Source organism: Ceratotherium simum, chromosome 24, assembly GCF_057802395.1.
Source record: "Ceratotherium simum simum isolate JZ-2026a chromosome 24, ASM5780239v1, whole genome shotgun sequence".
NCBI classification, from domain to species: domain Eukaryota; kingdom Metazoa; phylum Chordata; class Mammalia; order Perissodactyla; family Rhinocerotidae; genus Ceratotherium; species Ceratotherium simum.
In genome coordinates, this window is record NC_141923.1 from 11,254,963 (window position 1) to 11,268,662 (window position 13,700).

Consider the following 13,700-nt stretch of genomic DNA (forward strand, 5'->3'; position numbering starts at 1 on the left):
TAGGAGAGGGGTACAAAAACAAGAGCTGTCGTCTACACTCAGGGCTCTCATTTATGCAATGGGGACAATCATTTCTAGTCCCCAGGGCAACTGTAAAGGTTAAATGCTATAATGGATGTCAAAGCACTTGTAAACTGCTATGCACAGCACACGCTAGTCACTGTTTCACTTCTTTCATCAGGTCTTCCCGTGGATAAGGTAGGGCCAATGGGGTTCTTCTGTTCTTTATTCTGCTAACTTCAGGTCTACCACTAAACAGGACAACCTCCAAGGAAAATGAACCCCATTCTGGGCCTAGGCCTGCTTCTGGTTGGCCTCCTCACTGTGGAAGGTCTTCTGAAGCCTAAGGTCTCTCCAGAGAATCATGGAGCTCTGAGCCAGGCCCACGCGTGGAAGGGAAGAAGGGCAGCCCAGGAGCTCGCAAGGCGAAACACAGAATTCGGCTTCAAGCTGTACAAGAAGCTGGCCTCCAGCAGCCCCAGCAGAAACATCTTCATATCTCCCTTGAGCATCTCTACAGCCTTCTCCATGCTGTCTCTGGGTGCCCAAGACTCCACCCTGGACGAGATCAAGCAGGGCTTCAACTTCAGGAATATACTGGGGAAGGATCTTCATGAGGGCTTCCATTACCTCATCCAAAGACTGAACCAGGGGAACCAGAGCCTTGAGCTGAGCCTCAAGAATGCCTTGTTTATCGACCAGAGGTTGCAGCCACAGGAGACGTTTCTGACCAATGTCAAGAACCTGTACAGTGCAGATACTGTCCCCATCAACTTCCAGAACTTGGAAAATGCTCAGAAGCAGATCAATGACTATGTCAGTCAGAAAACCCAGGGGAAAATCAACAACCTGATCAAGAATATAGACCCTGGAACTTTGATACTTCTTGTAAATTGTATTTTCTTTCGAGGTAAGCCTTGGAGCATGTTGGCATGGAAAGGATAGGATGGCCAGTAGACCAGGATTAAAAACCTGGGTTGGCCACTTGTTTGCTCTGTGACCTTGAATTCATATGTAATTAATCTCTCAAACCCCACTTTTCCTATCTGCAAAATGAGCACCTTGATCATAACTCATAGGGCAGTTATTGGGATTCAAAGTGAAAAAATGTATGAAGAATGAAATTTGTGAAGTCTGAATGCACTCTCCATATGTGCATTTTCATTATTACTCATTATCCTAACACAACATTGGCTGTAGAGATGGAGTGACATTCTTTTCCCTGTGTTTTACATAAGGAAAGTGAAATTCAGAGAGAGACTAATTGACTTACTCAGAGTTACAAAGCCAGTCAGTGAGAGTCAGGACTAGAACCTATTTCTCCTGACCCAAGGGCTTAGTGCTTTCCATCACACCAAGTAGACACCCAGGATGGTGATGGTGTTGATGATCACTGTGGTAGGTGCCTTGGTCTCTTATCATATTTTGTAGACTCCCCAACTCTGAGGGTGAGAGACTGAAAAGAAGATGGAAGAATATTCCCAAATCCAAGCTTCACTCCCCACCCCACACACAAACATCCACTCACACCCCACATGCACACACAAAGATTGGCCAAGATAGGTGAGAATCTAGACACCAAAAGCCCTCAGGCCAGGCAAGATCACTGCTGCACTGTCAGCAACGTGGTCCTGAATACGGAAGTTCAGTTCTTCCCAAATCCACAGGAGATTGATGGCTATAGAGGAAAAAGGAATGATAATTATAGACAGAAATCTCAGTCTTCCCAAAGCAGAGGGAGGAAGGAGAATCTGGAATTTCCCCCAATCCCTACATCCTCTAGATTACAACAAGAGAATAGCAACAACGATGCTGATGATGACTAGCATCCACTCAACACTCACTATACACAGTCACTAAGCTGTGCTGCCTTTTCCCACTCAGCCTCACAGCAGCCCTCTGAGGCACCCATCAACATGCCCATTCTGCAGATAAGGACGCTGAAGCCCAGGGAGGTTGAGACACTTGTCCAAGGTCATCCTTCTAGAACACTGAAGCCAGAATTTGAACTCAGGGCCTGAGGACTCTGAAGTAGCACGTGTGAAAAGACTTAGGTCTGAGTTTATGCCTAATGGTGTCAAAGAGTCCTCAGGGTCAAAAAGAAGGGGTCCAAACACCCAGCTCTGAGTGTTCACTGCTCTTCAGCAGGCTCCCAAGGGCAGCCTGTTCCATCAGTTTTCTTAGTCCCACAAGAGTAGCTCCTCCAAGGCTGACTTAGAATAGAGTTGAGCATTTTCACTCACATCAGACCCAAATAGCCCCCACTAAGTATAATTTAGCCACCTCTGCTGGAACACAATCGAGGATTTCTCAGCATCAGGAGCACCTGTGTTTAAGATAGTCTGCAGCTCCCCTCTCAGCTCAGCAGCCCTAGTCCTGGCTTCTTTGGGAACTGAAAATGGGGTCCAATCCCACCTCACCAGAAGGCTTCAGGGCGTGGCATGAGGGCAAGAATTCCTGGGGCCCTGCCCTGATATCCTAGAATATCCACACCCTTTCCTTGAGTCTGTGTGGACAGAGACCAATGGTTAGCTGGATCCAGTCATCCCTTCTCCCTCAGGAGATTCATCTCACTTTGTCCCTCTTCCTTCTTAAGCCAGGTGGCAACATGAATTTGATCCAAAAGTAACTAAAGAGGAAGATTTCATTCTGGATGGAAACAAGCCAGTGAAGGTGCCCATGATGTTCCGTGGTGGCATGTATGAAGTTGGCCATGACGACCAGCTCTCCTGCACGGTCCTGGAAATGCCCTACCAGGGCAACATCACTGCCACCTTCATTCTTCCCGATGAGGGCAAAATGAAGCAGGTGGAGGAAGCCTTGAGCACAGACGCTTTTGCCAAATGGAAAAAATTAATCACACGAAGGTAAAGAGGGTGCCTGGCATATGCAGCTTCTTCCTTCTTGTTTCCTTCCTTCCATACTCTTTACGTGCACTCCAGATTTATGGACCTCTTACCCCATGGCCAAGCCCTATTCTGGGCTCTGTAATGAACTTATATTTTTGTAGGAAGTAGAGTGGAAAAAAATCACAAGCATATAGTGAAACACTTGCTCTTATAGAAAGATGCATAAGAATTGTGAGAGTGCAGTGGATGGAGCAAAAATTTGGTGGACTGTGGTGGTCAGAGAGGGCTTCGTGGAGCAGGCGGCATTTGAGCTAAGTCTTCAAGGCTGAATAGTGGCCTGTAGGGAAGGGAGCGGCACAAAGGAATTCTGGGCAGAGGGAAACTGCAGGGACAAACACTTGGGGTGTCAAAGAGAGCTGTGAGTTGTTTGTTGTGTATAGAATGATGTTTTCAACTGTGCTGGCATAACAAACCCAGCGAAGTGGGTCCCAAGTAAGTTATTACTAATAATTGTTGAAGGGCCAAATTTTAGAAATTAGAATAGATTTTAAGGTAAGCCTCCAGAATTCTTCTCAACCACTTGTCTACTAGTAGATTTTCTCAGGAAAGGTAACAGCTGGTGTTAGAGTTAAGTCCTAGGGACTTGGTGTCAGTGTAGACTTGGCGTCAGTGTAGGTGTGCATGGTGCGCAGGGTGCCTTGAAAGCTGCTGGATGAGGACAGCATCTACGGCAGCCAAGAGTGGTGGTGGGCCTATGAGGTGGAGAGGGCAGTTTCCACTTGGGTAGGAATGGGGTCAGGATGTCCTCCTCTGTGCTCTTTGCACTCTCTCTCCCACTTTGCTCCGCCATCATTCTCCATCCAAAAGGTCTTCGTGGAGAACCTCTGCCATGCCCAACATGCTGCCAGGAGCTGAGAAGGGTTCTAAGAGAGGTAGACGAAGCTGAGACTGAGCCGGGCTACCTATGGGTGGTACCTGAGCTGATGGGGGTTCTTTCACATGGGAACACACCCTTGGGGAAACTGCAGAACTCATCTCGGATATCTAGATTTAGCTGGAAGCTCATGAAAGAGAAATTCTGATTCTGAATGCTCCAGATAAAGTTACAGTTTTGGGGGGGAGGGGTGGGAAGGAAAACAGCAGACTAAATGGCAGGCCACCGCAAGAGAGCTACTATGTCTTGAGCTCTGCACAGCACCCCTGGATCCTCCCTGCTGAAAACCAGGGGTCTGCAAGGTCCTGCAGGGTCTGGCCCCTGAAATAGGAGGGAGAGTCTTAGCTGAGACCCAGTTATCTCATATCTGATGTGGCCATAAGAATGCTGGCCTCATAGGACTCTTGAGAGATTTAAACATGTCTCAGTACAGCATTATCCCCAGGAGGGCTCGCACAGATGTGAGGTCTTTTCTACTTCCCCTTCTAACGGGTTGAAGAGGCAGAGTTCCAAGGTTCTCCGAAGGTCTTTTGAGCCTCAGGTTTATTGAATGACAGGTGTCCTGCGGCTCTGGTCCTCTCCCCCCAGGGTGGAACTAGGACCACAGCTCTTGGGTTGGAGGGGAAAGCACAGGCTCTCTTAACATGAGGAGGCCCCCTCAAGGGCCTGGTGGTTTCCTGTCTGCACTCTACAGAGTTTTAGAGTCCACCGAGGTATCTTGGGGGACCTCACTAGGCGACTGATGGGTGTGGAAGGTGAAGGGAAGGTGGACGATGGGAAGCCCCTCCACCCCCATCTCATCTGGAAGTCCCAGCTTCAGGGGACGTGGACTCCATAATATCACATTTCCTTTAGTATCCAAATTATGGTGACTGAGCCCCCACCATTGGGTTGTTTCGACCCGGCATCCTCAGTGCACCCCATCCTCTTCTCCCAGTTATTTCTGACAATTTCCCACAGAGCTGTAGCTCCGGGGCCAGCAATGGTGCTTCACATCCCCCTCACCATCCCCTCTGCAGCCTCTGGAGCTGAGACCACCACAAGGCCACCACTCACCGCACACAGATGTTCCCAGCGGACTGTCACCGTCTCTCTGGTTTTAGGAAAGGGGCCTACACTCCTTCCTTTGCTCCTCCGCCTGGTGTGGGATAGGCCCTTTGAGATTTCCTGCAGGTCAGCACAGGCCCTACTGGAGGTTTGGGTTTAACAGAGCCAAAGTTCCTCCCAGCGGCCCAGGGCTACTTGCAGCACGTAGAAGTGGCTCCTCATGGAGTTCAAGTGCGGGCTGCTCTTAGTGTCTCTTCCAGAGTACCCTCCTAGCTGGCTCCTGGTCTGCCTCCTCCATCATGCCAGGACTGCTCCCAGCAACTCCATGCCTTGAGGCCAGCCTCCCTGCCAGGAGGACCGTGGAGAGGAGTGTTCCTCCCACCCCAGCCGAGGTCCTGCGTCCCCAGTCACTTCTGGCTCCAGGATGACTGAGAGCAGTAATGTCGGCCCCATTGGGGGAAACTCCATGTCCTCTCGCAGGACAGTGGTCTTGCCCATGGTCCCCAAAGGGGAAACTGCATTTTATCAAAGCATGATAAGTCAATGTTCCTACCTTCTGAGCTCATTCAGTCTGGGGGCAAGTGGTCAAGTCCAGACCACTCCATTTGTCCTCTACGGAGGAGGGCAGGGGGATGGGCTCCTCTTGTGCGTTCTTTCTGTGGTCCCCTCCAGACTGGAAGGCCTAGGAGAGGCTGAGCCAACAGACACACAACTACAAGACACACCCTAATTGATGCGTGCTCAGGACACCTGGGAATTTAGGCTCTGGGTGACTTCAGCCTGGACTCTGCACAGAAGACAGATGCTTGCTTTGTATTTGCATAATTAGAGGCCTGCTGTGGTGGATTCCCCAGGGGAAAGGCCCAGTTTTCCCAAATGCATATTGAAAGCTCCACATATAAGTGGTGCAAAACTGCTGGTGACTTTGAAATATCCATTTGCCTGGCAAAAATTTCGAGAGTTCGTCCCCACCCTGGGGCCATCACACTTTTACATATTTGTTGGGATGTGTATCCACCTTCCAACATCACCCCACCTCTTCTGCCTTCCTTCTCTGGCACCAGTAAAGCCAACATCCCCGTGTGTGCACGGGATCCCATCTCCCCTCGCTACCCAAGAATGTCACCTAGAAACTCCCCTTTCTGACATCAGCAAATCTTTTTGCTCTCTACTGAGTCATTTCCACGAGATATGAAGATGCCATTATTTTTCCCGTCATAAACAGGGGTTCTTCACCTGGCTTCCAGGACCCCACAGTCTCTTGGGTCCTCTTACCCCTCTCCTTCTCAGTCCCCTTTGCTGGCCACCCTCCTCTCCTCCAGGTCTCAGAGTTGAGTGCCATGGGGCTCACTCCTCAGGTCTATTTTCCATCAATATTCACCCCTTAGTGAGCACATCAGGCTCAGAGCTTTCAATACCATCTGTGTCAGCACAACTTTCACATTCTTCTACCCCTAGCCTCAGTTCTCTCCCAAATTCCAGAGTCACATAGCCGTCTTCTTACCCAGGATGGCCCCTGGATGGCTGATGGGATCTGAGTCTCAACACGCCCAGAATGGACATCCTGATCGCCCACTATGGGACCTCCTCAAGCTTCCAATCTCACTCAATGGTGACTCCATCCTTTTAGTTGCTCAAGCTAAAAGCCTTGGGGTCATCCTTGCTCACTGTCTTCTCTCCAGCCCCCCATTCAGTCTGTTGGGGACCCCATTAGCCTTACTATAAAATATATCTGGAGTCTGATCCCTTCCCCCACTCTGTGACTCCCAACATGTGACTAGCACACCAGCTTCCAAATGTCTCCCAGCATCAACTCTTGTTGATCAACCCCCACCCCCACCACCAAGAGTATATTCTTGAGCAGACAAAACGATCCTTTTAAACCCCTAAGCAAGACCATGTCTCTCCTCTTCAAAACCCTACTGTGACTCCCAATTTCACTCAGAAAAAAAAGCCCAACTTGCCTAACTCTCATTCTCCTTCAAAGTTTGCTCAAGTCTTCCCTTTACCCTAGCACTCCTGATTCCCTTAAGGCGATCTGTCCTTTTTCCACAGCACTTACTGCCTTCTTATACATAGACCCCCCGTCTCTGTGTTTATGCCTATGTTATGCTTTTAGTAATGTTGATTTCGTTGTCTGTCTTCCCTGCTACATCACAAACTCAAGGGCATGGATTTTTGCCTTTCTGTTCATGGATGCTCTAAGCATCTAGAACAGCACTTGGTATACAGTAGGCAATTAATAAATATTTGTTGAATGAATGAATGAGTGAAAGGCTAAGTTTGAGATTCATTGGGCCTACCGCTGGTATTTACAAACACAACACTGAATGAGATCCCTTGGGAGGGAGAGAAGGCAGAAAAGAGAAGAGGACTACGGGGTGAGCTTGGAGCATCACGACGACAAGACAGGTGACCAGGTAGAGCCAGCAAAGGGAGAGAGAAGAAGTGTTCAGGGAAGGAGGGGAAACCCGGCAGGTGTGGACGTCGGTTGGAATGCTTCAAGATGGAACAGGGATCAACTGTCTAGTGCTGTCCTCTGACAGGACATGTTGGGTCTAGCAAGCTGAGGTCAGCGGTGACTCCGGAAAGAGCTGCTTTGGTAGAATGTTAACAACAAGGTCCTGATTGGAGTGGGTTCAGGCAATAACGGGAGGACGCGGAGGTCACTGGAAGAGATAACTTCTGCTCTGAAAGGAAGAGGGGAAATGGACTGGCAGCTGGAGAGGTGACTCAGGGGCAATGGAGGTATTTCCGCTGTTGTTTTTTAGGATAGGGGTTACTATAGCACATGGTCAGAGAATGATCAAGTAGATGCCTCGTGTGGATGGTGCAGGAAAGAGAGGAGACATAGACAGGAATGAGGTCCATGGATGGGCAAGAAGAAATGGGGTCCAGGGCCAGGTGGACAGGAATCCAGGGCCCGCAGGTGCCTCAGGACACCTGGCTTCAGGTCCCAGGTGGGGATGCCAACCTGGTGCCACCCACAGAGGATATGAAGCTGCTAATTCAGGGGCAGGAGGACGAAGACTTGACTCTCTGCTGAGCACCTTGCATGCATTTGCTTAGCACTCTTATCGGCCCGTGGGTGCTATGATTATCATCGTCATTTTGGTACAAGTGGCTTAGAGAGGTAAGATCATTTGCTCCAAGTTACAGAGCTCATGAGAGGCAGAGTGGATCTGAACTCAGTTCTGCCTGGCTTCTGATACCGGGGCCCTGCTGCCTCTAGCATCAAGCCTGCTAGGATCAGGGTTGGTTTAGGGCTTGGGCATGGCTGAGCCTGCAGTGGGGAGGCCCTCAAGGTAGCTGAAGGGGCCCCGAGACAGTGGGGACTTGAGGACATTTCTATGAATGAGGGCTCTGGGGCAGGTTTGATAGGAAGTAGGGACATAGTTCAGACAGCATGGGTGTTTTAAAACCAGGGTCCCAGGGTTAAGAAGTCCCTCCTTGTTCTGTGGATAGAGAAGGTCTGAGACCTCTGGGGCTGGCAGGACAAATGTCTCATTCATCATCTACCCTGGGGTCTGCCTGGAAAGTGGTAGGACCCTGTTGCTCATCTGTGTCAATGTCATCTCCCCAGGGTTGCAGACATGTCCTTGCCCAGGTTCTCCATCACCGGCACCTATGACCTGAAGAAGACTCTCTCCCACCTGGGGATCACCAAGATCTTTGAGGAGAATGGTGATCTCACCAGGATCTCCCCTGGTCGCAGCCTGAAAGTGGGCGAGGTAAGCCTGCCCAGCCTGGACGCTGCCCCCACGAGCCGTCACATGGCCCTGGGCCAGAGCTGCTGTCACAGCGGCTGTACAAGCCAGGATTTCACCCACCAGTCAGACCAGGCTCGAATCCAGCTCTGCACCTAACGAGCCATGTGATTCTGGGCAAATCACACAACTTCCCCAGTCCTCACATTTCCAGTCTTTAAAATTGGGAAATATCAATCTCTTGGTGCTATTTTGGAAGTCGATTCAATGTAACAAACAGGTGATCAAGGCCTGGAACATTTATCAGGCCTAGAACTGGTCTAGGTCTGCCTAACTCTCCCAAAGTCTTCGCAGACTGGTTAGGAGTAAGCAGTAAATATGTTCTACGTAAGCGAGCTGGGGGCCCTCTGGTCTCCAGCAAGTCTGAGCACTTGCCTCTTTGGGGCAAATAGAGACAACCTGGGTAGGGTCCCCAGATTTAGCAGATAGAATATAGGAAAGCCAGTTAAACTCAAATTTCAGGAAAGTGGTGAAAAATTTTTTTAGTATAAGTATGTCCTAACTATTGCACGGGATATATTTACCCTAAAAAATTCATCATTTATCTGAAATTCAAATTTAACTGGAAGTCTTGTATTTTGTCTGGCTACCCTGCCTTACGTTAAAAGGGCACTGAGGAGGGCAAGATTTCAACAAGCGGAGACGGGTGTGGGAGGATCTGCCAGTAGACGGAGCAGCATCACTGAAGGCTGGGAGGTGGGAAAGCAGGAGCAGAGGGCGGTGGGGAGTGGCTGGTGCTGAGGGAGAAGGTCAAGCCAGTCTGGGAGGGATCCGAGTCTCCAAGCTGAGCTGATTGTTCTGAATCGGTAGGCACTGACTCAGATTTATTTTTCCAGTTTGCAGGAGGAAGAAATGCAGTTAATAGAATTTTCTCGCTTTTAGGTTTTCATGCCACAGACTTCCCATAAACACTCAGTGCCAGCTGCTCCTTTCCCGGAGGCTTTTACGCATCAAGTTCAATGGCTTGTTTATTTCCCACAGTTAGGTGTGCTCATAGCTGTGATTCCATTTGTAAACATCGGCTATTGGCCTGTTGACGGCACTGGTGGATCTGGTCCGAGTCATCTTCAATAGCTAACCCAGAATCTGGCTCCCTCTTAACCATCCACCAGGTGGATGAAAGGAGTGTGGGCAGGGGGGTTGGAGGCTTTGGGGTAGAGATGCCCCCACCTCCCTTCTTTCCATCTAGCCAAGGTTCAACAGATCGTTTCTGCCATTATTACCTTGACACATCCCTGTAAGTCACAGGAAGGATAGAAATCCCCACTCCGCCCCTCTGCATCTGATGCTCCCACGCATCATGTATTCCCTCACGCTGCCTCTGCTTGTCCAGTGTCCTTCAGCGATGACAGCAGAGGAGCCAGGAGCCCTGGGGCGGCTGGCACCAGCCAAGTTACTGTCATGCTGGGCAACTTTGGCTGAGGCCTCTCCCTCTCTGAGCCTCTCGTGGGCCGTGACCCGCCCAGGGGCCTCTGAGTGGCTTGGCAAGCACTGACCTCGCTCCCGGTTCCCACAGGCGATACACAAGGCTAAGCTGAAGATGGATGAGAAGGGCTCAGAGGGGGCTGCGGGCTCCGGAGTGCAGACGCTGCCCATGGAGACGCCATTCACAGTCAAGATCAACAGACCCTTTCTGCTGATGATTAAAGAGAAGATCACGAATACGGTGCTCTTCTTGGGAAGGATTGCCAATCCTACTGGGAAATAAGGGGGGATTCCAGCTTGCTACAACCCCAACCATGGCCTGGGGCTGAAAACGTTTCATATTCCTGGGACTGAGACCACAGGGATGTTCCAGTCTAATCCCACATTATCATGAGCTCCCAAGACCCCTGTCCGAACAGGCAGCCCTGGCTCTCGGGGCTTCTGTGTGCCGTTTCCTCCCTTATCGCCCCCTTGCCCATTCAAATATCAGATCAGATGTGCCACCCCCACCCATTTGGCAGTGATCTCTCCCCCTGGCAGGCAGAGGGGTTTTGTGATTTAATAAACAACCCCCTCCCCCCAGGTCTGCTGACTGTTGGTGAATAATTTGGGGATGCTGTGAGCCAAGGCTAGTACCTGGTCCTTGGAGCGAGAGAGACCTGGGCTCAGATCTTAGTAACTAAGTGTCTTTGGGAAAGCCACATACCCTCTCTGAGCCTCTATTTCCGCATTTCTGAAATGAGGGCGATGATACTGCCCTCTGGGCTCTGAGGAAACTAGCACACTGCTTTAGAGACGTTAGTTCCCCTTTGTGAGCCTTTGGCCTGAGGTCTTGGGCATGTGAGCTATGAAGTTATCTCCCCCAGAGCGGCCACAGGGGAGCTCTGGGCTCAGCGGGCGTCCAGGCGGATGGCAAAACAGGGGTGGAGCTGGTCTGGCATGAGAAGGATGCAACCTAGAGCAGCAGCAGCTAGGATTCAATGCCGGCTGAATTCGTTGTTTGTCTCATTCCAGAGCACACAAGTTTGAACCTGGGTCTTGGATCTGTTAGCAAGCTCAGCTGGAGAGTGAATGGGGCCCATGCACCTGCCCCAGAACACCTGGCCCTGCAGGGTCTGTCCATGACCACTAGGGGGCACCAAGTGCTCACCGGGCTCTCATTCTCCCCAGCTGATTCCTTCTGCAATGAATGCACAATGCTGCTGATGTTTGGGGAGGAGGGGATCCTGAGTGGCATGGCGCTAAGAAGCCTGAGCTGGCATCAACTGTCATCCTCTGGGTGTGTCTAGCAATTCACAGCTCACTGTGCCTTTTGTGTTCTGGCCACTACCCTGCGTGCAGCTAGAATGGATGTCCATATGACAGATGTAAAAACTGAGGCTCAGAGAGGTGAAGTGACTTACCCTCTCCTCCATCCTGGGCACCCTCAGGGCCCTGGAGACCTGACCCACACACATGGAGAAGGCAGCCTGCAGACGGATGGGGCTGGTTTATGGTGGTCAGTGCTAAGATTGGGGAGCACCAGAGTAAGCAGACGCTTTGAGAGGGTGGGACAGGGAGCAGGTCGAGACCCTGCACCAGGGACACAGATGTGCGGCAGAAGGCTGTGAATCCATGCAGAGTGTCTGCTGACCGTCCCCATGTCCCCTGCACCAGCCTGAGGGGGTGGGGGTGGGAAGACACCAGACGAACATGGAATTCCTCAGCGGTCAACTCAAGTCTGCAACATAGGCCACTGGGGACACAGGACAGCCATGTAAGCCACTTAGTAGCTGGGTGACTTGGGCATGTTGCTCAACCCCTCTGAGCCTCAGTCCCTCCTTGTTGAAAGGGGGTAACAGTATCTACCCGACAGGGCTGAGGATCTCTGAGGTTACATAAGATTGCACAGAAGCTATGCCTGGCATGTAGTAGGCATTCGGCAGAGAGCCACTGCTGTGATTTTCTTCCACCTTCACTCAGGCCTCTGAGATGAACCAATGAGCTGTTTCCTAAAAGCTGCACTCTAGGAACTTGCCTTTGCCATCCCCTCTACCAGGAATGCCCTCCTTCCTAACCAGCTCCTACTCATCCTTCAACGCCCAGTCCATTATGACCTCTTTATGAAATTTTCTCTACCTTTCCAGCATTTTCCAAGCAGCCCTTCAATAAAGCACTCACCTCCACACATTGTGATGGCTCCTGGGTCTGAATTTTCTCTCCGGCCCCCAGTGGGCTGCAATCAATCCTGTGTTAGACAGTGATTTATGGGGCAGCGATCTCTGGACTAGTTGCTGATACAAAAAGGGGGAGTTAATATCCCGTGGAAGAAACAGCCATGAATCGAGTAACCACACACGTAAATTTATGATCATCAGCTCCAGGGAGCATGACCAAAGATGATCTCGGTGTGCTTTGAGAGGATATAATAAGAGGGTCAGACCCAGTCTGGGGGCTCAGCAAGGCTTCAGGATGTGACCACTGGGGAGAGCTCTGAATGCTGGGAGCTTCTCTGTTTTTGAACTATAGCTATTAATTAAAACTACCTCGGGGCCGGCCCAGTGGCATAGTGGTTAAGTTCATGCGCCCCGCTTAGGCGGCCCGGGGTTTGTGGGTTCACATCCCGGGTGTGGACCTACGCACCACTTATCAAGCCATGCTGTGGCGGCGTCCCATATAAAGTGGAGGAGGATGGGCACAGATGTTAGCCCAGGGCCAGTCTTCCTCAGCAAAAAGAGGAGGATTGGCAACAGATGTTAGCTCAGGGTTAATCTTTCTCACAAAAACAAACAAGCAACAACCGCCTATAGGTGTGTTTTTCCCAGCGTAGTTAATAACATAAAATACTGGTTGGTTTTTTAAATAAGCTCTAGTGCTTTATTCATCTTCCTTTTAACTAACTTTATCTAAAAATGACTGTTGCACATCTTAAATATTTTTCTATATGATTTCCTAGCCATGTTTTCATTCTGCACTACATAAATAAAAAAATAATATCTGGGAAATAAAAAGAAGGGTAGAAGTTGGGGTGAGAGCAGAGGGAGACTCGACCCAGCAGAGGGAACAGCATGTGCAAAGCCCCTGGTGGGGAGGTGGCATGAACGAGCAACTGAAATGAGATTAATATTGCCAAAGCAACAAAATAAGGCAGGAGGAGGTGGGTGGCAAGACTGAAGAGGTAGGCTGGGGACTTGTGGGCCACAGGGAGAATGCTGGTCTCTGAAGAATAATGGTGGGCCGTCACAGGTGTTTAGTTAGAGAGCGACCTAGGCAAACTGGTGCTAAGTGTCCCTCTGGCTGCAGACTGGGTGTCCCTGTGTCCCCAGTGCCCAGGCCATTGCATGCCACAGAGAACATGCTCAGTGTGTGTTTGCTGAGAACAGAGACTGCCACAGCGATCACCCATGTTCCAGACACAGCCAGTGCCCTCCGAGCTCTCCTCTCCTCTGGAAGGGAAGGCCTCGTGCCTTAGCCTGACAGGCCTGCGCATGGGGATGTGGCCGTGCCTGCTTCTCATGTGGGTCTGCAGAACACACCCTCTGCATTGCCACCTCCGTGCATCTGCTCACGCCATCCCACCCTGCCTGCTGTGTTCCTGTTCCCCATTCTCTCCCACGCCCACCGCTTCCTTTCAGAGTGTTACTCATCCTTCCGGAAAAGGTCAACTCCTCCTTCTTCTAAGAAGCCTTCCCAGGCCAC

At 50.6% G+C, this 13,700-nt stretch overlaps 1 protein-coding gene across 1 annotated transcript; it reads left to right on the forward strand.

The window, feature by feature from the left end:
- Window positions 1-243: 243 nt before the first annotated feature.
- On the forward strand, window positions 244-10,305 carry SERPINA12 (serpin family A member 12). Its single transcript, XM_004434237.3, has 4 exons — window positions 244-910; window positions 2,597-2,867; window positions 8,414-8,561; window positions 10,114-10,305. Exons 1-4 carry the CDS (start codon window positions 277-279, stop codon window positions 10,303-10,305), a joined length of 1,245 nt encoding a protein of 414 aa, XP_004434294.2. The 5' UTR covers window positions 244-276.
- The last annotated feature ends 3,395 nt before the right edge of the window (window positions 10,306-13,700 follow it).